Source organism: Conger conger, chromosome 4, assembly GCF_963514075.1.
Source record: "Conger conger chromosome 4, fConCon1.1, whole genome shotgun sequence".
NCBI lineage: Eukaryota > Metazoa > Chordata > Actinopteri > Anguilliformes > Congridae > Conger > Conger conger.
In genome coordinates this window covers 16870283-16892251 of record NC_083763.1, presented here as the reverse complement: position 1 = coordinate 16892251, position 21969 = coordinate 16870283, and the positions used below count along the sequence as shown (strand labels likewise).

Below are 21969 nucleotides of genomic sequence, written 5' to 3'. Positions count from 1 at the left end.
GCTGGTGAGAGCAGTCCTGATTATGAAGTGAAATGACGAATATTTGACTTGCTTTACAAAAATGGTCCACTGCAAGAACAAATGAAGCAAAGCATTGCACCATTCAATGTACAGGCTACTATAGAATGGATAGCAGGAAAATATTTCAACAGCCACACTGATCTTTGTGTTGTACAGAACATGCACTGAAATTTTATACTACTCCCTATAGTACAAGTAGGGAAGCTTTTTTCCAATGTTGTGTATGAGATACTGGCATTTGTAGGTTGTGGTTGCTATGTTTTTATTTAGATATTGCATTTTCACAGAGGCAGTGCACATTGAACAGCATTATTATAAATATGCCACTGACAGCCAAATTTTCCACTGTTCTCCCTTGCCATGATATTAATGGAGCCAGAGCCATGCTGTTACTAAAGACAATTTGTTGTGAAGAACTGCACCAAAGATATGTTCAATCTGATGGTCTGGGGTTAAAAAATAAATGTGCCTGTCTGCTCCCTGACGTGTCCCACTAGGCCAGGGAATGGAAACTCCAGTCCTGGAGGGCCGGTGTGTACGCAGGTTTCCCTGGCTCAATCAGCAAATTAGCCATATGCACCATGACCGATTCACTCAAAATTAAATTAGTAAATTAGACTACAATAACATACAACAAGACAAGAAAATGTATCAGTTGCTGTTTATATCATGAAATGTGGTTAAAATGACAGATTTTGAATCCAGAAGCAGATACATGGCCATGTCCATCCCTGCACCAGGCTGCCTGAACTGAACCCGGCCTGACACTTTCGTTCTTACTCAAACAGTCTCATTCATCTACTCACACAGATAGAGGACGTCTTTGCATAATTTCCAACCATGCGGTAGCTGCTTGCCCAACCACTGTGTAGCCTCATGCGTCGGAGTGAGAACTCAGGGCCTAGAGCAGCCTATACCTCCACTGACTGTTTCTGTTCTCTCTGTGTCTATGGTTACAGCTCACGAACAGACAGCACAGGGAGAAGCTAGAGACCCCTCTTAATGTGACCACTCCTTCATCTTATGGGCGATCGAGACAGCATAGTGCCCTGCTGATGTGGCTGCCCACTATTATGCATCATTCCATATCATAAATCGGTAAAGTTGAGTCTATGATAATATAAAGATGGGTACATATAGTATACATACTGTACATGAGTTGAGCTTTCAGATAGATTGTGCCAGCTCTAGTTTTGAGGGACCTTAACTTTATATCCCTTTCTCATAAATTATCTTAGCAAATTAATATTTTGGCCATAGTACTGCTTTCTACACATACCTACACACTGAAGACTGCAACTGCACCTCATGTACTCCTCTTTTGTGCTCTTACAAACCAGTGTGTCCTCTCACCTCTCTTAACTTCTGCTCACTGGATGTTTTTTAGTTTTTTGCATAAACGCAACAGAGTGTTATGCATTACAATCCCAGGAGATCAGTAGTTTCACCAACAATCATCCCATGGTCAAAGCCACTTCTTCCCCATTCTGATGTTTGGACCCAAGAACAACTGAACCTCTTGTCTCCATGCATTTAGGCATTGAATTGCTGCCACATGATTGGCTGATTAGATATTTGTACAGATATACAGATATACCTAATAAAGTTGTCACTGGGTGTATCTCCAATGAATGTGATTAAGATGTTAATGTTAATGTCCATTTAATTACACTTCACTCAGATTTTCCACCAGACATGGCCACAGTGATCATAGTAGTTTCCATACTCCTGTGTGGCTTGTGGGGGTGGTCTTCACCTTTTCATGATGCTAAGTTCCAGGCTATCTCAGAAATGTGTTATTAATGCTATACAAGTGGATTCGCTGTGCTGTCTGAACTCGCTGAGGAGGGAACATTTATATTGACCTTTAATTTGCCTGACAAAACAATACCTCTCCTATTTAACAAAATTAATCTAATTATTCTCTACAAGCAAAGCAGTGACATGCAAATTAGTATTTTTAAGTCACCAACCCACAGTGCCAACTAGTGGAAAAACGTACAGCAGACAACTATAAAATTAACAACTCCTCCGCAGATAGTATATCTCAAGCCGAATCTGTAGATTAGGAAATTATGTTGATCAGTTGAAGGCAGTGAATTTCCACCCGCAGAAAACACTAGTCTTTGAGGGTGGTAGTGAATGTTGGGGGCTAAATTTCCACGTGGTCAATTCACTTAGTTTGAGCTTTGTCCAGTGAGAGGAGAAATGGAGGTGAAAATGTAAAAGTAAGGGTCCTGGTTCAGCCGCAGACCTGCGACTGCACTGAGCAGCCCCCACCACTGCCCTAGTAATTTTAGCACAGGAAGGAAGCAGCAACGGAACACAGAGTGCCGGCAGACTGTGCTTCTATCACCTCAGCAGGCCACTTGTTGCAGGCTTTGCTGCTGTAGGGCAGAGAAACTGCTACATGTGCATATGCCTGCAGCACATAAGGGCAAGTAATGCACAGTGACAGCAGCTTTGGACTGTTGGTCTGGTGATTTTCAGATGACATTTCAATGGGCCATGCTATAGTAATCTTTTGTAATACAGCTACCCACGTTTAATTTTAAAGTCAAAAGTTAAATAAAGTCAAAGACAAAGATGTAAACCTGATGGCAGCTTATATTTTTCTCTTCCTGGACCATTGCATCATCCTGTGAAACTTTTCCAAAATACACTTCGGATACAATCAAGACAGACACCATTACAGTTGTTCTCCTCTGAAAAAGGATTTGATGCAAAATCATTGGAATTAAAAAAAATGTTTTTAGTTTTCTTTTAATTGAATGAGAATAGTATAAATTAGAACATTCAAACATCAAACATCAAAATATCACCCTTTGTTATGAAAATATGGATACATATATTTTTTTTTGTTCAGAAGAACAAACTGTACAATCATATCTAAAGCTGGCGTCACCAGGATTAAATCATTACTAAATAATAAATATGTGGGCTGTATTTCATGCATCTCAGCAGTACATTAGTGTTGAGGTCCAAATATTAACAGTAAGAGTCAAATCCTATAAATGAATTCAAAATTAAACATTTTACTCCCACTTTACCATACATTGTCAATAAATCATTACTGAGAAAATACGGCATAGTTGCTCTAAGCAAGTAACATTTTAACAAACAATAGTTGAATGAATAACTGACAGAATAAATTAATATATCTGACAGGAGCTCATACAATGGATCGTTTTGAATGCCGGTTCTTCACAATATGGAGAGTCCAAAGTAATTACCATTAAAACTGTGGCTGAGCAGGGTGGGATTGGACACATTGACAAAAACCCAATCCAGGCGCGTGAGATGGAACACAGCACCCAAATAACTGCTTGAAGACCACATGCCTTCTTTCGGGATGGGGTTGCAGAAGCCCTCACGGTGTCCTTCCAGGAGGACCAGAGGCCTGGTTCCCTCTGCTCTCTTGAAGACAACGTGGGAGAGTGAGTCTTTAGGGGAGCAGTCCTTGCCCTGGAATTCCACCCGTGAGTACACAAAGTACAAGCCAGTCTTATTAATTTGAATCCCTCCATCCCGGTAGGCCAGCCCGTTAGTGAAGGCGCGGCCATGCCTTGGTTCCCAACGCAGAGGCCTGTTGATCTTGTCCTTCTCAATCTGAACTGAAAATCAACACACACAGGAATATTAGCATGACTGGAATTTAATGCATGTGATGCCCCTTGACAAACTACTAGAACAATAATAATGAAAAAACAAAAGCTCACTTTCGTTACTGTAAGGGTACATGTTCCACTAGCCTTAGAATAGTGCACCTTAAGGATTCATGAGCAGCAGTGTTATCTGGCATGCAGTCCCTGACTCTTGCAAAGTTTACCTGTGAGATGTGCTGCCAATCTGGTCTCTTTCTTCTCCATGTCAGTCTCTTGATGACCTGCAGCAGAGCGTCACTGTTACTCCACAACATTTGGGTTACATACCACCTCTCTAGGTTGATTAATATAAGAGCATGTATTTATAACATCAAACACAAGACTGAAGAGATGAAATGAGCACTCACCAATTTGCCTTTGCACTACGGGGATGTCAGGTTGCGCAGTCATATCCTGAAATGAAAGGGAAGAGTCTTTAAATACCACATCAGAAGACTGATCTCAATTGCCATTGAAAACATTGTAATACAGCCCTTACAGTGCTATGACAGGTAGGTTTTAACGTCCTTCAGCTTTTCCCATGCCTGATACCTCATTCTTATACCCTAGTGAAACAGGAAGTGATGGCAAGACACAATATAGTTTGTTCATTTACAATGGTAGTTAGGGGTGCCAATAACCTCGACACCGATGGTTTTCAGATTTTATACAAAAAAAACCCCATTGAAACACGAGAGAAATTGTACTGAAATAAAAGTGAATGGTTTTCTTGTATGTTTGAACATAACACAGATTATTATTAGTATTGTTTATTACAATGGGGTCCAAAATGAGACCACATTGAAAATCCAATGTAATCCTAGAAATAAACTGAAAGTTTTAGGATTTTTGAACATTTTAAAACAAATTAAAGTTTGCAAGAACTAATTGAAGACCAAAGTGCTACACAATCCACCTGACCTCAATACCATTGAACATTTATGGAGGCACTTGAAAGCCAAGCATTCAGTAACATATCAAGGGTGGCAATAATTCTGGAACTGGCTATATCCTCATGAGACCTGGCAGAAAAAGGTTTTGGCATAATGTAAGTGTCTTGTGTGAAAGAATCCTGTTGCATTGAAACAATTCTCTTAAAATATGATTTATTTTAATGAATGTCCCCTTTTATTGGATTCTTTTTACTTTTGACATGGCACAACAATGAATTGCAGAATCTTAGGAGGATAAATCCCGACCGAAAGCGATGCAAGGAGGTTTACATTGAGACTTTTAAAGTCTTTTAAAGATGTACAGAAAGTGCGTGTGGTTGTGGTTTCACATTCAAATTGTATTGAAGTCTTTGGAACTTCCTGTTGCAAGGTGACCACAGCTGAGATAGGACTCGGGTTGCAGGCACTCAAATGTCAGTTTGCAGGCACTCAAATGTCAGATTTTTATTTACTTCCCCTTCTACCTCAAAATTAAATACTTATGTTTTGGGCTCATTTAAGGTTATATTGATAGTTTTGCTTGAGCATGTTTTTTGCATCTTTTTGTCACATAACACTTCCTTACCTTATTCCTCACAGAAACATTTGGAAACATCAGTGAGGATACCTCTGAAAATGGTGCAGATTCAATCTGAAGAACCTTTTTTCCTTCACTTATCAGGACTAATAATGAGTGTGTGTTACTCTCCCTCAATGTGTGCTTTGTTGGATAAACCTTGCATTCTGCATATACTGCAATGAAACAATGCACAGCCCATCATACTCAGAACAAGGAGAAGATGCAGGACCGATGGCAGTGAATACTGAGATGAGTATCATGAGCACCAAGATGGACAATATCTCACTACCACAGGTGAAAAGCCCAGTCTCAGAAGAACTGCATCCTTCCCACACATGCCTAACCATGACCCCATTTCCCCCAGACTAACCTGTCTCAGTTGCTCCAGTTCAGTCTGCAGCCTCTGTATCCGGAAAGCTCCAAGCCCCAGTGCTCCCAGGACCAGCAAAAGGATGAGTACCAGCACAGTGACTGCACAGGCTTCTTCACAGCCTCTCTTCTTTCTCTTCGCCACTGCTGGTGGGAAAGACCAGCAGGGCACAAGGCTCGGGTCCATCAGGGGCGGCCGTGGCCGATCTCTGTCCACAAGGAACACCTGAGGGTAGGGGTGACCAGGGCTGAGATTCATCTCACTGATCTGGCAAAGTGTCAGTTCTGTGCACTGGTCTAATTCCTTGACGGCACCTGCAAGCATTTCAGAAAAAGGCGTCATATGTCTACAAGCCACAAGCCCCACCCCCACGCCCCTCTGTAGTCTCAAATAGGCAACTCTGCATAGCTCTGGTAGATGTGAGTGTGTTGAATTCCTATGAGCCACTGCCCACCATGTAAATGCAGATGATCTCATGGAAACTGTGCTGTCCTTTGCATTCCTTTTAATCACTCACTACTAAAATACAAACTGGAAAAATGAGTAATCAACCAGCCTTAACGGTCATGCTAGTGACTTTAGTTAATTGGACATTTATTGAAGCAACTCAGGTTAAATACTTTGCAACCTTCTCCAATATAATAGATTACCTTTTTTTCCCTAGGGGAACCTCAGGTGATTGCAAATTAGAAATGAAGAATTCTATGAAAGAAATTCTAGTAAGAACATTACATAGACCTAAAAGACTAAACAAAATAAATATAGTTTCATTGATGAGGCAAACAGACGTTGCTACAAAACTATTCAAAACAAAAAAAGGGTAGGGACCTCAGGCTTCCTACTGGCAAGATCTCAAACAGATGTTGCATTTGATATGAGGGAAGGAGTTATACTTTCTTCTTTCTGGAGTGTCTACTCCTAATGATCAATTCCATGATTTCAAAGCTTGACATGGTACACCACCTTGTCCAAAGGCCTTCTTTTGGGGAAACCAACCCCAGATAATAGTTCATCTTAATGATGACTACAAGGTTATGTGAAATGCTTCAGTTTAGATGAGAATTGACCTAGAAAGGATTCCCCAAATGACTTAATTCATTTCCTGCATGGTCTGACTGCAGGACATACTGCTCCATAAATGCTGTGTAAATATGTATATGAATCGCACAAACGGTACGAATTGCACATAGTGCTTCGACAGCACCATGTTTACAAGGGATATTCAACAAGACCACAAATCACAAAACACGCTGCTAGTATTTGAGCTTTTGGGTGCATTTAAGCAAATAGAACAGAAAATAAAAAATGACAAGCCAAGCTGCACATAGCCCAGGCACGTTCATCAATATGGACAAGTTTTGCTCTTGGGTTGTCAGTTTGTGAAGAATGTATGTTTGTAAACAGTGATTCAGTAGCGCTAAGAGTTTCAGGTATACCAGTAGTGGGTAGCATGAGCTGCCACATGAAAAAGCAGCATGATCACATGCAGTCTCAATAGGACGCAAATGAGAAAGCTTCCGATTCAGTGGGTGGATGACTGCCGCGGTTTACCCCTGAACCATCCTGCTTGATGTTACCACTTTGCTCTGCAAAAAAATAACCGTGGTCTTCTGAGCTTACCAGAAAGGCAAGATTCTCAGAGTCATGCTTAGCTTCCCAGCATTCGAAGAGGTTAAGACTCGATTCCTCCCTGTGGTTTGATCTACAATTATACAATTACAATAAGTAACCTCTTTTCAATAACTTCCATTACGCATTTCGAGCCCGCATTGCTCCCAGCTTGGTTAGTGAACTAGGGGGATTAAATGAGTATTCATGGTCTCCGTCTAGAAGATTCTTCCCAATACCATTGCATGAGATGTACCCTTAAGTGGGCTATGCTTTCACATAAGGAATTATGCACCGAGATGTAAAACTGGCAATGATGTCCAAAAGGCAACCATTATACAACTGCCACCTAGTATAATCAGTTGAGATGATGAAAGGCGGTCTCCTGTGGTGAAGACTAGAAAGGGGATAAGTTTCATTTTGTGCTGAGACCCCATGGAAGGAGATGCAGTCACACTGGTTTCAGTGGGTGATCAATGCACGTAGTTCCGGACTGCGCAAGTGCTCACTTCCGAGAAGTGTCAGCCAGCAGCGCTGCCTGAGCTTGGGGGTTGGGTGGGGATCGGGGTCTTCCTGTTGGCAGTGCACTTCATGTAGAAACCTGATTCTGCAAAAATGAAGTGCCTGTAGTCACACTCCCTCTCTGAGTCAGTACGTTTCACCCTGATTGCGTGAAGGGGGTTCACACACATAACCACTAGACACTGTGAAAAACGGAAATGTATGCATTTGATGTACTTTTAGAGGGCTGTAACAGACTTAACATAAAGCCCCCACACCTCGGGTGCACTCGCGATACACCCATGTCCTCCCCACATTCGAAACTGAAACTATGGCCCTGCTCTGGTCAGTTAGATGCCTGTCATCTAGCTATTCCAGCTGCCCGGTCCGGTCCACGTGCACAGCCCCACAGGTAGATTGAAAATAACCTAATATATGTTTCACAACCCCGTGCTAATGTGCCCACTTCAGATAGTCCTGGTTGCTCCAGCAATGGGACAGGCATACAATTACAACTGCCCATTCAAAATGATTTTTAATAACACTGGATACTGAATAACAATTTTCTAATACCTGTACGCAGTGTTAATGTATTCAACTCCATAAGCTCTGCCATCACGCATGTTGAGCAGGCAAATTTAAATTCATACACAGTATTGGAGAGTGTTGGAGATTACATTTCTGGAAAATACGAAACTTACTGAATTCAGTCAAGGACGAAGCATTCCTGAGAAGGAGACAGCAGTATTCAATGTTGCACTGCCATGCCCATGACCAACAGAATACAAGTACTAATCCTTTTAAAATCAACATAGTTCATAATTCTTAGGAAGACAGCATACACCTGATACTCTGTATACCCAGTAGCAGTCCTTTGCTGAGACCTTTATGGCAATGTGTATTGTTCTCTTGGCCAACAGCCAGCTTGTGCCCTATGTGTCATCATCAGAGGAAGAGTAACAACACAGCCCCAGTTCTTGTGTTGTGCTGTGAGGAACAGGGCTGGGGTCAGGGGAACCTGAGGTCCCTTCCTGAGCACCCTGAGCCTGTGCTGTCTGGGCCAAGGGGGAAGTGTGGAGGTTGGGCAGGCCTGACAGGAGCACACGTGTCATGGTGTCTGAATGGAGGCCTTGTGGGGCAGTTCGGGACCCTGCTAATTTAAGGGCCATCCTCGCCGTGTTGAAGGAAAGAGGCCGATCTTCATCGGGCAGGTCTGGGTTGGAGCTGACAGCAGTGGCTGATGGGAGATGGCTTTGCAGTCCCACAGAGGCCAGCGGACTGTCACCACTGTGCTCGGTCAGGTCACAGGGTTCAGAGGTGCGGCGTCTCTTTGCTAGGGAGAAGAATTTCAGGTCAAATAAGGGCACAGCCATAAAATAAACCTTTACAAACCAGTTTTGAACCAACTGAAACAATAACTGAAGCAACATTAAATAGTTGAAAACCCTTCCAGTACTTAATTCAAATTCAAATCTGCATCAGAACCCAACCATTATTTCATTATAAATGAAACTGAAGACAACGAATATTACTTAAGGTTGATATTCATAAAAGACGTACATGCTAATGCATGGGTTCTGAAGCAACACTGTTCAGTGCTGTGGATACACGTTACACTACGTCTACAGTAATGATAATGTTCAGGGACGCTGAATAAAATGTACACACTGCACACGTCTCCCGTCTCACCTGCACACTGAGGGTCAAAGTCCTCCAGCCTCCTTTTCGTGTAGGCCCGGGGTGTCCACGGATGATGCTTGCATGAGGGGTCAAGGGAACGAAGTTTCCTGATGTGACGTTTGTATTCCTCCCCCAGCTCTTCAATGTGCTGTTGAAACTCAGCAATCTTCCTCTCAGGGTAATGGGAGAGCTGGGACTGCTGCCAGAACGAAGGCAAACCACAGGTGAATCAAGCTGCACAGTTCCATGGATCATTTACAACTAACAGTACAGATTTTTATTTCATACAGTGAGCTCACAAATATTTGGGACAAATAATTTTATTGTATAATTATACAGTACTGTATAATTTTAGATTTGTAATCACATGTGGTTAAAATGCTGATTCTCACTATATAGAGACTATTTAGAGATGACAGCACTTTCTATACATTGTCATCATAATGTTTGGAACATATTAATGTTATGTAAATGAAAGTAGCCATGTCTAGCACTTGAATCTTTTTGCATGCAATGACTGCTTGACCACTTGAAATCATCAGGTGCTGAGCATCTTCTCTGGTGATACTCTGCCAGGTCTGCACTGCAGCCATCTTAAACACCTGCCTGTTTTTGGGGAAAGTCGCCTTCTGTTTTCTCTTCAGCATACGAAACGCATGTTCACTTGGATTCAGATCGGATTAATGGCATACTGTAGGCAGTCAAGAATTTGCCAGTTGTTTCTCTGACATTATATGCCATCCAATGGGTTTGCTTGATAAGATGCTTCTGCACACTGCATTCTTCTGCTGTTATCAGCAGTGAGCCAGTACCTGTGGCAGTCATACATGTCCAAATCATAACACCCCCACCACGTTTCACAGATGAGGGAACGTGAACGCTCTTATGTACTTCTTACAAACTTTAACCTAGCCATCCTGTTTTTACAGCCAACTACTGGTTTGAATCTTGCAGTGTAGCCTCTTCTCATTTCTCAGCCTTATAATGGCTTTCATTGAAACAACTCTGGTACTTATGTTGAAAAATGCCAAACCGTCCCCCAGAATCAACTCTAAGCACTGAATGCTGCCTTATAGCTGCACTAAGGAAGCAATTGAGCACACCTGACAAATCAGAAACACTTGTGAACCATTGTATGTTATCATTTCTAAATGGCGAAACCAAAATTTAAGAAAATACCCTTTAATAAAACCGGCACTGTGCAACAAAACAAGAAATGAGCAAAAAAGACTGTAGAAAACAAATAATACCATTGCTCAGATATATTATATTTTTAATTACTTGATTTATGATTCAATGGAATCGACCAAAATTACTCATCTGACTATAGCACCCTGTTCCAGTCATAGTTGGTAAAGTCTTGAACAGTTCTTGAACTGTGGTCCTTGGGATCTTTTTTACCTCCCCCACCATCTTCCTCACTGTGCGTGGGGGCAACATGCACTTGCGTCCTCTTCCTGGCAAGTTGCAACTGTTCCAGATGTTTGAAACTTTTTGATTATTGCCAGTGGTTAATTAACAGTGGTTAGTGGTATGTTTAACCGTTTATGTATTTTTTTTGTACCCATTACCTGACTTGTGTAGGCCAACAACCATCTGTCTCTTTTGATTTGAAAGTTATTTGACTTTCCCCATGGTGATGGATGACAAAGGGAAAAAAGGCAAAAGGCATTTTTATACACTAGGGAAACAGGAAGTGATGGAAGGCCACAATACAGTTCGTTAAGACTGAGATTAACTTAAATAAGTAGACTTTTACTGCAGATTTAACTTTGTTTGGTTTTATTTAAAATAATCTTTAAGGGTGCCAATAATTTTGACACCTACATTTTTCATAAAAAAAATAGTATTACTCAATAAAAAGAAAATAAACGAGAATAATTGTATTAGGATAAAATTATATAGTTTTCCCATTATCTGCGTTGTTTATTTTATACAGCCTTTTTTTTTTTTGCTCATTTTCATCAAGTGTGCCAATAATTCTGGACCTGACTGTATGTGCGTTTTGTTTTCAACTCATCAACCACTAGGTGGCATGTTACTTCAGGCGCACACCAATGACTGCTGAACAAGCGATTCCACATTGTCCACAAAATAGGTGATTGCAATCATACATGCAAGCCTGTACTAGTAATTCCCACAGATTTACAGTTTGTTATGCAACATTTGCCATTTTTTTCATACCTGGAGGAAGTATTCAATTTCATTCTTGATAGCTGGGATCCATTTTTTCACAGCTGATGCTGTATTAAGGGAAGACTACAATTGGGGAACATGACATGTTACTGAATGGATATTTTCACTCAATGAAAAAAATGTTTTTAATTGGGTTTTTAAAATGTTTAAATCTATAGGAAAACTCACCAATCTGGGTCTAGCTTTGTTTGCATCTTTGATCCGACCCTCTGTTGATGATTAAACAATATTAAAGTAGTTTAATGGTCATATCTTAGTGTTTTGTCACACATTATGATGAAGTATCTATCAACAAATAAATGCATAGAATGGCTGATGTACAGTTTTACTGAGGGCATAACAGGCACATGCAGACTTAATTTGGGCACCATGGAGCCTAGTGGCTCAGGTGCATGACTGGAACCCGGAAGGTTGGCTGTTTCAGCCCTAGTGTAGCCATGATAAGATCTGTGCCGCTGTTGGGCCCCTGAGCAAGGCCCTTAACCCCACATTCCTCCAGGCGGGATTGTCCACTCAACTCGCTTTGGATAAAAGTGTCAGCTAAATTAATGTAATGTAATGTCATTTCACAAATAGCAGTTGAAATAATCAGCTGAAATTAACTGTGCCCCTCCATAAATCTCCATTGGCTCCATTGGCTCACAGACATAGCAAAAACAGGCTTCAGGTAACATTCCTCTCATACATGCACTTGGGTTAAATGCCACAGGTGACAAAATAATTTAAAATAAAATAAAATAAAATTTCAACAGATTTTATGCAACTTCCTGAAAAAAACATGCACAAACTTGATTTGTTGATTAGTTGATTAGACTAAGCAGGAGACAATCCTCCCCTGGAGCAATGCAGGGTTAAGGGCCTTGCTCAAGGGCCCAATGGCTGTGCGGATCTTATTGTGGCTACACTGGGATTAGAACCACCGACCTTGCATGTGCCAGTCATTTACCTTAACCACCACTTAACGCTACAGGCCACCACATGCTCAATGTAAAGTATAAAGTACACAGTGTACAATCCATTGCCTACTTTATTTTTTTTGAGAACATTTCTTAAAACACTTCATCTGAAGTGAATGTTGTCGTCATGCATGTGTCTGAAGACAAGATTAAGGTCACCTGTTACAACACGTCTCCTTCAGTGTTGCACTGCCATCTATCTGACTGGTGTGAAACCACAACTGACAGTTATTTATGAGAAAGCAATCTTCTCAACCCCGCCTACTGGTGGAGAGGGCACACACACACGGGTTGTGTTAATTAATCAGCCCAGGCGCTTCAAGTGTGCCGTTCCCACAGTATGGGGCCGAGACCAGGAGATCATAACAGAGTGCCAGTTTTGTGGTGGAGGTTTTGGTCAATTTTGTTTATCGCTCAGTTCACAGAACATTTGAAAGGAAGAAGCTGAAAAAAGCAGCTGAGCTGGCTGCCTGAAAAGTGATCAGCTCCAAGCCTTTTTGGTTATTTTGATCCTGTACTCTAGAACTTTGTGTTTGAAAGGATACAATGACAATGAGGTTAACGTGCAGACTGTCAGCTTTAATTTGAGGATATTTTCATCCATATCAGATTAACCATTTAGAAATTCTAAAACATTTATACATAGTTGCCCCCATTTCTGGGAATCAAAAAATATTGGACAGTATATTTAACAATGTAGAATAAAGTAATAATGTGGTTGCATATCCTGCATGCAATGCCTTCATTCTCCTCTTCAGCATGTAAAATGTATGTTCAACTGAATTCAGATCCGGTTATTTATTCAGGCTCTCAAAAACCCCTCTAGCAGTATGTGTCGGGTCATTGTCTCGTTGCATAATGAAGTGCCGTCCAATAGGTTTGGAGGCATTCGGTTTTAAGCTGGATAAAATGTTTCAGTGGACTTCAGAATTAATTGTTATACTTCTATTGCCAATAAAGACAAGCAAGTGTGTTCCACTGGTAGCCACACAGGCCCAAGCCATAACTACCTCCACCATGTTTCACAAATGAGGTGGTATGTTTTGGATCGTGGGAATTACCTTTTTTTCTCCACACTTTAGGTGCTTTTTAGCAAACTGTAACCTCGCCTTTCTGTTCTTCACGCTTATCAGTGGTTTGCATCATGTAATGTACCCTCTAGTCCTGCTGGTGTAATATTCTACACAATGCAGACTTTGACACATACACCTGCATCCAAGAGAGTGTTTTGCAGCTCTGGTTATTATGCTATGGTATGCGCTGGTGGCTTCATATGGCTGGTGTTTGGCCGTTACATGCACTACAGCTTGCCTAGCAACTTATTGTAATATTATTACTTCGCTAGTTGTGAACGGTAGAATGCATGCTGTTACTGTATAAACAATAATACCGGAGATGCCGAATGCAGCTAAATACACCATGCCTCGTAACACCCGACAGTTCCACAAGCTGTCATTTTACTGCCACGGCACCCTGTAAAATCGGGAGCTACCGTCATTTTCTTTGTGGTAGAGCATAGCAAAACTACAAATAACGCATTTACCTTCTCGCTCTTTCTGAAGCCACAGCCTGTTCAGTTTACCAAGTTGCTTCTCTTCGTTTCTGGCCATATTTTTTGGCTTCAGCTACGTTTGTCACGTCAATAACCGGTCACGTGTGCATATAACAAGGAAACCTGTCACGTGTTAAAGTCTTCTTCGTTCAGTTTAATTGCTGCTGTAAAACTAAACGAAAGGTGCATTACCGCCACCAACTGTGCTGGAGTGTGAAGGCGATTAGGTCAGGCGTCAGATACTGTTCCCGATAATTAACCACAGCCTTATAAACCCTGCTGGGACCCACCCGCTCATCCAAAATGTCACATACTGTTACACGATTATTACATAAAATTGGAACACTTTAGGTTAATTGCTGCTTAGCTGGAGTTTAAGCCACCTAGACCACAGAACTGCATTATAAGCATTACAACTGAAACAGCTAATGGCCTAGGGGACTGAAGTACCTGATAGCTGAGGTTTAAACTCCAGCTAATCAAAGCTGACCCTTTAGATTTTAAGGGAAACTTTGCAAAACAGTGGGTGCATCCCAATGCAAAGGAAAGGAGGATACATTTATTTCCAGTATTGGGAGGAACACAGATTGCAGGAATTCAAACACTTTGTGTTTTATATATATATGAAACATGAAATATTTTAGTGAAGTACTTACTATTATTGATTATTAAAGGTACAATAGGTAATTTCAGACTTCTAACGGTCAAGAGAGGAATAGCAGGAACACACACCTTCAAACTACAACACTGTTTATCTCTCCCCCTTCTCTGAAAACGCGCTGATGTTGAAACGCAATTGGCTGTGGCAACTAGAACTAATTTTCTACCAATGAGCTTCAATAATTGTACTGTTATACAATGTTTTGGTACAGAGTCAACTGTATATTTTGAAACCCTAATTTAAGGACGGTAAACACAGGCAGAGGGTGAGTCAACATGTCAATGAGGCTTATTCAATGATAGGAAGGGATTTACAATGGTCTTGTAAGAATGTTTTAACACAAAATTCTTTCCTATTGTACCTTTAAATGCTTAATCATGCTATGTTTTTTGTAGCTATGAATCTCATATTACAGTGCAGTGTACACAAGCCAGTTTCCCTCACCTTTTCCCATTCCAGAATAGAACTGTCTGACATCAGCATGGGGGAAGGGGAGTGAGTTCATACTCCCTTGTGTGATAGGGCGGCCTGTAGCGTAGTGGTTAAGGTACATGACTGGGACACGCAAGGTCGGTGGTTCAATCCCAAGTGTAGCCACAATAAGGTCAGCACAGCCATTGGGCCCTTAAGCAAGGCCCTTAACCCTGCATTGCTCCAGGAGAGGATGGTCTCCTGCTTAGTCTAATCAACTGTATGTTGCTCATGAATGTAATGTAATATAATGTTATGGTAGAGTTGGTCAGCAACAGCTCTGGTTGTAGGATGGCCTTCTATTCAGATTGAACTAATAGGCACTGATTGATCAGTTGGATATAGGGTCCCAGCACACATGAACCTTGGGGTTTTGGGTGGGCATTTGTAGTGGTGTGCAACACAACAAGCCTCTCCTCACTCTAATACTTGTAACAGAAGATTCTAGGTAACCTGAGGTTAAGATGTTAGTTCACTGAGAAATAAATACCAGCAGGCCTTTGTTGACTAGGCCTTGAGTTTCCTCAGCATCAGCAAGCAATCTAGATTGTGCTCTACTAATAAAACAATCTCAAATGAAAGGTTTTGGCAACTTAGTCCTAAACGATAATTAATTAATTTCATTAACTGGTGCTCCATAACTGGAGGAACCCTTGATCCACCTCTGAGGTAGATAAACAAACACAAAGCTGCCACCACTGTGTTGTCAAAGTCATCAAACTAATTTATTTTTCATTAACGACTGAGCTGAGAAACAATCTGTACTAACATATTAGGCTCTACTCACTACAACAGATAATTATGGTAGAACAATTGTCTGAGTGTCTTGATGTTCAAGACTATTGTATAATTTACATCAATAAATGTTCTAGTCTCAAGTATGATAATGTATATACATATGTACCAAATTCTTTAAATATGAACTTTGAGGTCCAAAGCAAATCTTGCTGAAAGTTCCATTTTTAATTCTATTACTTGTGCTCTGATCCCATGTGCTGCCATAATGCATTTAGAAAATCTGAAATTAGTGTGCTGGATGGTGCAGTGCTATTTGATCAGAAACATCTTCTTCTTGAGCAGGTTGACAATGTGCTGATGGTTCTCTGTGTCCTTGGACTCAGCCACTTGCAGTGGTGTTTTCTGCACATTGTTTGTGGCCTGCAGGTTGGCTTTCTCATCCTTAGCCCAGCTCACCAGTCTCTGGACACAGCTAATGTGCCCAGAACGAGTGGCACAGTGCAGTGGGGTGTCCTTGTTATTATCCAGAGCATTGATCTTGGCCCCACTTTGCAAGAGGAGTTCAGACAGACTGTCATGGCCCTGTTCTGATGCCATGTGCAGGGGGGTCCTCCGCCACACGTTCTTGTCATCCACATTTTTATTTTTCACAGATGACAGGAGGTCCGCTGCTACTTTTGTGTACCCATTGGCAGCTGCATAATGCAGAGGTGTGCAGCCATCCATGTCCTTGGCTCTACTCTGTGCCTTTTGCATCAGCATGGCAGAGACTACTTCTGACTTGCCCTCCTTGGCTCCCATATGTAATGGAGTCTTCTTCTCCTTGTCAGCAGCATTGGAATCAGCCCCAGAAGAAAGCAAGAGCTGCACCACAGGAGCACCTCCTTGAGCAGCAGCATAGTGCAAGGCTGTCCTGGCATGCTTGTCTCTTGTATGGACATTGGCTTTGCCTTTTAATAGCTCCTGTACTGTTTCCTTATGGTTGTGCTGGCTGGCAACATGAAGTGGTGTCAGTCCCTCTTTAGTGACAGCATTCACCTGAGCCCCTGCATTCAGCAATGCCCCCACTAGAGCTGGCTTGTTGTACAAGGCTGCCAAGTGCAAGGGTGTCCGTTCACTGAGCCCAACTATATTGGCATCCAGACCCTTGTCCAGTAGCAGTCTTGTTATTTCCAGACTACCATTTTGAACAGCTAGATGGAGGGTGGAGTTACTATTTGGCAGTTTTGATACTAAACTGGCCTTTTTAGCAACTAGTACCCTGACAGTTTCCACATTGCCCAGCTCTGCAGCCAGAAGCAGAGGTGTGTAGTGTAGTTCATTGCGCATGTTTACGTCCGCACCATTTTCTATCAAAGCAGCTACAATCCCCTCCATGTTTCTCTGCACAGCTTTGAAAAGCATAGTCTTTACATTATCTGGGGTCAGCCCCTGTATGTAGTCTAGAAGAAGACTGCATATAGACTGGCAGTTTAGATTAAATGCTGCATCGATAATGACAGAGTCTACTTTGGCACCTGCCTCAAGAAGAACCTTCACTGTTTTTTCAGAGCCGTGGCTAATGGCATAAAACAGAGCAGTCTTCTTCTGGTTATCCCTAGCGTCCACAGAAGCACCACTCTGTAGGAGAATCTGAGCCAGGTTCGCATCGTCTTCTGCAGCAGCCATATGCAGGAAGGTTTTATGATGTTTGAAGTGCCTGATTTCCTCCTTCACCACAGCCTTGACAGTGCTAAGATGTTTGTTCCTTGCCGCCAAGTGGAGAGGCATTTTGCCATTTTTGTCCATAGCATAGATGTCTGCCCCAGCCTGCACCAGCGCTTGGACTGTAGATGTGTGGCCTTTTTCTGCTGCCCTGTGCAGAGCTGTGCAGCCCTGGCCATCCTTTATGTCTAGTCTGGCTCCTTTACTGATAAGAAACTCTACGATGGAAGTTTGACCATGCTGAGCAGCAATGTGTAAGAGTGTCTCCTGGGATGAACTGACATGGTTGACATCATTGCCCTTTAAAAGGCTCTCCAATAATGACAGGTTTCCCATTGCAGCTGCATTGAAGACATCTCCAGATTGTTTCTGTACCATCTTAGGTGCCCTTACATTTCCTTCCAATGAGGTCATTGGTTTTTCCTTGCTGAGTGGAAATGTTTCTTCTTTTTGTGGAATTACTATATCTAAATTCTTCTTAGGGACCAGTGAGCCCCTCTTGTCCCGTTCCAGGAGATATCCAATCAGCTGCCTCCGAGTATCATGCACACTGTCATTTATGCCACCCAAAAATGTTTTAATGTTCTGGTACAAGTCAGGCTCAACAAGTTTCAAACAAGGATAGAAGAACAGCCGGCATGCTCGCTCACCTTGGGAAACCAGGATATCCAGAACTCTGGAGTTCTTTTCCTCTCGTGTTCTGTTGTAGAACACAAGCATTTTCTTTTCTGGAGGAAACACTCCCTTGTTAATGAGAAGGTTCAGAAGATCCTCAGTATTAAAAATGCCTTCAACCAATTCCTTCTTCTTTGTCTGAAGAACTTCTATTGCATAAGGATTAGTGAAGACAGCCGTTGAACGCATGGTGGTAGCTCCCCACGAAATATTTTTCATACGCTATACTGTTTGCCAACAACTAATGTTCCTTGAACACCAGAAAAAGTACACCCTCAGTTCTTCGATTATTACCACAGCAATCAGGCAAATAGTAAGGCCAGATAAATCATACCAAAATTGTTTTCTCCAAACTCTGTCTGAAGCATTGGTGTAATTGCATATGCTCCATAGTCTGGATCCTTGGAATAAAGTCTTAAAAGATCAGTTTAGCTACTGGGGAATAGTTTTGCATTATTTGCATTCCATACAATCTGTCTACATGCTGGAATCCTGGCTACTGTTACCATGATTGCAAGGAGCTACCTTTGTGTATGTGTGTATATGTGTGTGAGAGAGAGCTGTATCCTAGCAGCAAAATTTGTCTTCTCTCGCCACATTCTGAGGGACAGTGAGTGACCCTGTCATACACACACAACACACACACACACACACACACACATTTCACCCACACTAACATGCTACTGCTTCACACAAACACACAGTTACTGTGTTATTGTTAATATACTATATTCTGATTTGCAATTATTAATTATTGTTCCTCATGTTTTTTTTTTGTTGATCCAACAAGCTTCCGCAATACAAGAGAACTAATTTGTCATGCAATAAAATAATTTTGAATTGATTCTTCATATTGTTCAAGCACTTTGAGCTACATTTTATGTATGAAAGGTGCTATATGAATACAATTATTATTATTATTATTATTATTATTATTATTATTATTATTATTATTATTATTATTATTATTATAATATTACAATTTCATCTTTAGCCCAGACCGGATAGTATTTTTTATATACAGTTGTTGCTCCAACAGTAATAGTCCACTGCATATAATCCAATGAAAAAATGAAGAATGAAAGTTAGCATGAAGAATTGAAAAGTTATTTTCCAAATATTAAAAATAAGGCATTTTGCGGATGGCTCAAAGGCAGCTTGCCATTAGCTTCATATGCACAACTGCCGATTGCATCCCCCAGGATGTAGGAGGGTTCAGCGGGTTAGGGGTCTACATTTTATGGCTCTCTAGTGACCCCCCACTGAGTGAATCAGGGTGCCCACAGACAAAGGCAGATATTCCTCAGAATCCATTCTAGCGAGCTTAGCTGTAGACAGTGGTGTGAAAAATGCATAGCATCCTACCCGAATGGCAAAATATCAGTTCGTTTTTGAGGCTGATATCCAACTAACTCATTTGAAATGGGGAAGTGGGTTTATATACAGTCCCCTCAAAAAGTATTGGAACAGTAAGGTCAATTACTTTGTTTTTGCTATACACTGAAGACAATTGAGTTTGAGGTTAAAAGATGTACATGAGATGACAGATCTAAATTTCAGCTTGTATTTCCTGGTATTTTTATCTAGATTTGTTAAACAATTTGGAACATATCACCTTTTTTATGTGAGCAAAAGTATTGGAACATGTGACTGACAGGTGTTTCTTGTTACCCAAAAGTTAGATGGATTGGTTAAATAATAAATTGTTCTGAATGTCTACTCCTGGATTTTGCCTTGGGTTTTGCCTGTGAAGACTGCATTTGTGTTAGGGAAGATAAACCAACATGAAGACCAGAGAGCTGTCTTTGGGAGAAAAGCAAGCAATTTTGAAGATTAGAAAAAAGGGAAAATACATTACACAAGCATTGGGGATAGCTTGTACAACAACTGAAAAAGAAAAGAAATGCTGGCGTACTGAACAATAGACATCGAACAGGTCGACCAAGAAAACAACAGCAGTTGATGAAAGAAACATTGTGAGAGCTGTGATGAAAAACCCCAAAACATCAGTCAGTGACATCACAAACAATCTCCACAGGGCATGGGTGACGGTATCTCAGTCAACCATTTGAAGAGAGAGCAGCAATACAGAGGCTATACCACAAGATGTAAACCACTCACCAGTAGTAAGAATAGGAAGGTTACATAGATTACAATTTTCAAAGAAATACAGAGATGAGCCACAAAAGTTCTGGAACAAAGTTTTATGGACTGATGAGACCAAGATTAACTTCTACCAAAGTGATGGAAAGGCCAAAGTATGGAGAAAGAAGGGATCTGCTCATGATCCAAAACATAAAAGCTCATCTGTGAAGCACGGTCGAGGAAGTGTGATGACTTGGGCTTGCATGGCTGCTTCTGAAGTCTACAAAAACATTCTCTCTGCCAATTTAGAAGAAATGTGTCCAAACTAATTGGGAAGAACATCATCATGCAGCAAGACAATGACCCAAAAAACACTGCCAACACAACAAATGAATTCATTAGGGTTTTCAGCTGGCCAGGTCAATCACCAGACCTTAACCCAATTCAGCATGCATTTCACCTCCTGAAAAGGACCCTGAAACAAACAACAACTGAAAGAGGCTGCAGTAAAAGCTAGGAAAAGCATCACAAAAAAAGAATGCCACAGTTTGGTGATGTCAATGGGTCACAGGCTTGATGCAGTTATTTGCAAGCAAGGGATATGCTCCAAAATATTAAAGGTACAATAGGTAATTTTGGACCCTGAGTTTGGGTTTGGTGTATACTCTTGGCTGTAGGGTTTGCACATGAACACAGCTGTGGTTGCAGGTGACATTTCAAATTAGGGTGAGAATTGGATATATACTCAATCTTTAGAAGGTAAAAAATAAACAAATAAATAATCAATTTCAAACTTGAAAGAACTATATGATTCATAAAGAAAATGTTTTATATTTAGAGATGGAATTCTCAAGCATAATTTAATTTTTTAAGTTTTTTTTAAAGGTTTATAAAACTGAACTGTACCTCAAAATAATCTACATTAATAGATGTTGTCTTTGAGCCAACTGGTAGTTTTCCATTAGGAGAGGTCTGCCCTTCTCATCTTTCTATAGATGCGAGAGACTGATATTTTTATTCGGCCACCCAGGATACATGTGAAGCGCCTCTCTATATTTAGATGTGTGTCTCCCTCCTCCAGCAGACCGAACTGTGACCCACTCTGGCCCTCTGTGTTACGTTTTACAGACAAAGGCTGCCTACATCCCATATATGCACTGCTCCAAGACACTGCTCTTCAAGCCAGTTGTGTGAGAATGATAATGTCTTGTTTCATGAGTATTCCTGTGTTTCAATCATAACAAAAAATTGCATCATTGCAATTGCGGAAACATTCCAAATGTTTTAATAATCAGTTTATTAGTATAATGTTTAGCAAATAATTTACAATCAAATGTATTATTTTATTTATTCCAAGACTGATTATATCTTGTCAAGTTTATATCAACTGAACCATTTTTTGAGACATATATCAAAGGACAGTAAATCGCCTGGGCGATATATGTTGAAGTTCTATAATTTATCTCAGTTTAGATTGGGAATGGAGTCCTTGTTCCAGTAATACACGCCCTCTATCTGTCGAAATGACGTAGCTCTTCCGACCGCTCTCTTTCCTTATATGGTTGGGTAGGTGTCGGGTTTCCGGTATGATGTCA

At 41.1% G+C, this 21969-nt stretch overlaps 3 protein-coding genes across 3 annotated transcripts; all 3 read right to left on the bottom strand.

Moving 5' to 3' along the window:
* Positions 1-2758: 2758 nt before the first annotated feature.
* On the bottom strand, positions 2759-8494 carry faslg (Fas ligand (TNF superfamily, member 6)). Its single transcript, XM_061237282.1, has 5 exons — positions 8358-8494; positions 5548-5861; positions 4034-4079; positions 3851-3907; positions 2759-3635 (listed from the first exon to the last, which is right to left on the bottom strand). The coding sequence occupies exons 1-5, from the start codon at positions 8467-8469 to the stop codon at positions 3226-3228; spliced, it is 939 nt and encodes a 312-aa protein (XP_061093266.1). The 5' UTR covers positions 8470-8494; the 3' UTR covers positions 2759-3225.
* On the bottom strand, positions 8173-14163 carry si:dkey-86e18.1 (uncharacterized protein LOC557342 homolog). The gene is made up of 5 exons (XM_061237283.1): positions 14032-14163; positions 11701-11741; positions 11521-11595; positions 9346-9535; positions 8173-8989 (listed from the first exon to the last, which is right to left on the bottom strand). Exons 1-5 carry the CDS (start codon positions 14096-14098, stop codon positions 8589-8591), a joined length of 774 nt encoding a protein of 257 aa, XP_061093267.1. The 5' UTR covers positions 14099-14163; the 3' UTR covers positions 8173-8588.
* Positions 14164-16219: 2056 nt separating this feature from the next.
* Positions 16220-18478, bottom strand: caiap (CARD- and ANK-containing Inflammasome Adaptor Protein). The gene has a single exon (XM_061240935.1). The coding sequence runs from the start codon at positions 18476-18478 to the stop codon at positions 16220-16222; it is 2259 nt and encodes a 752-aa protein (XP_061096919.1).
* Between the last annotated feature and the right edge of the window lie 3491 nt (positions 18479-21969).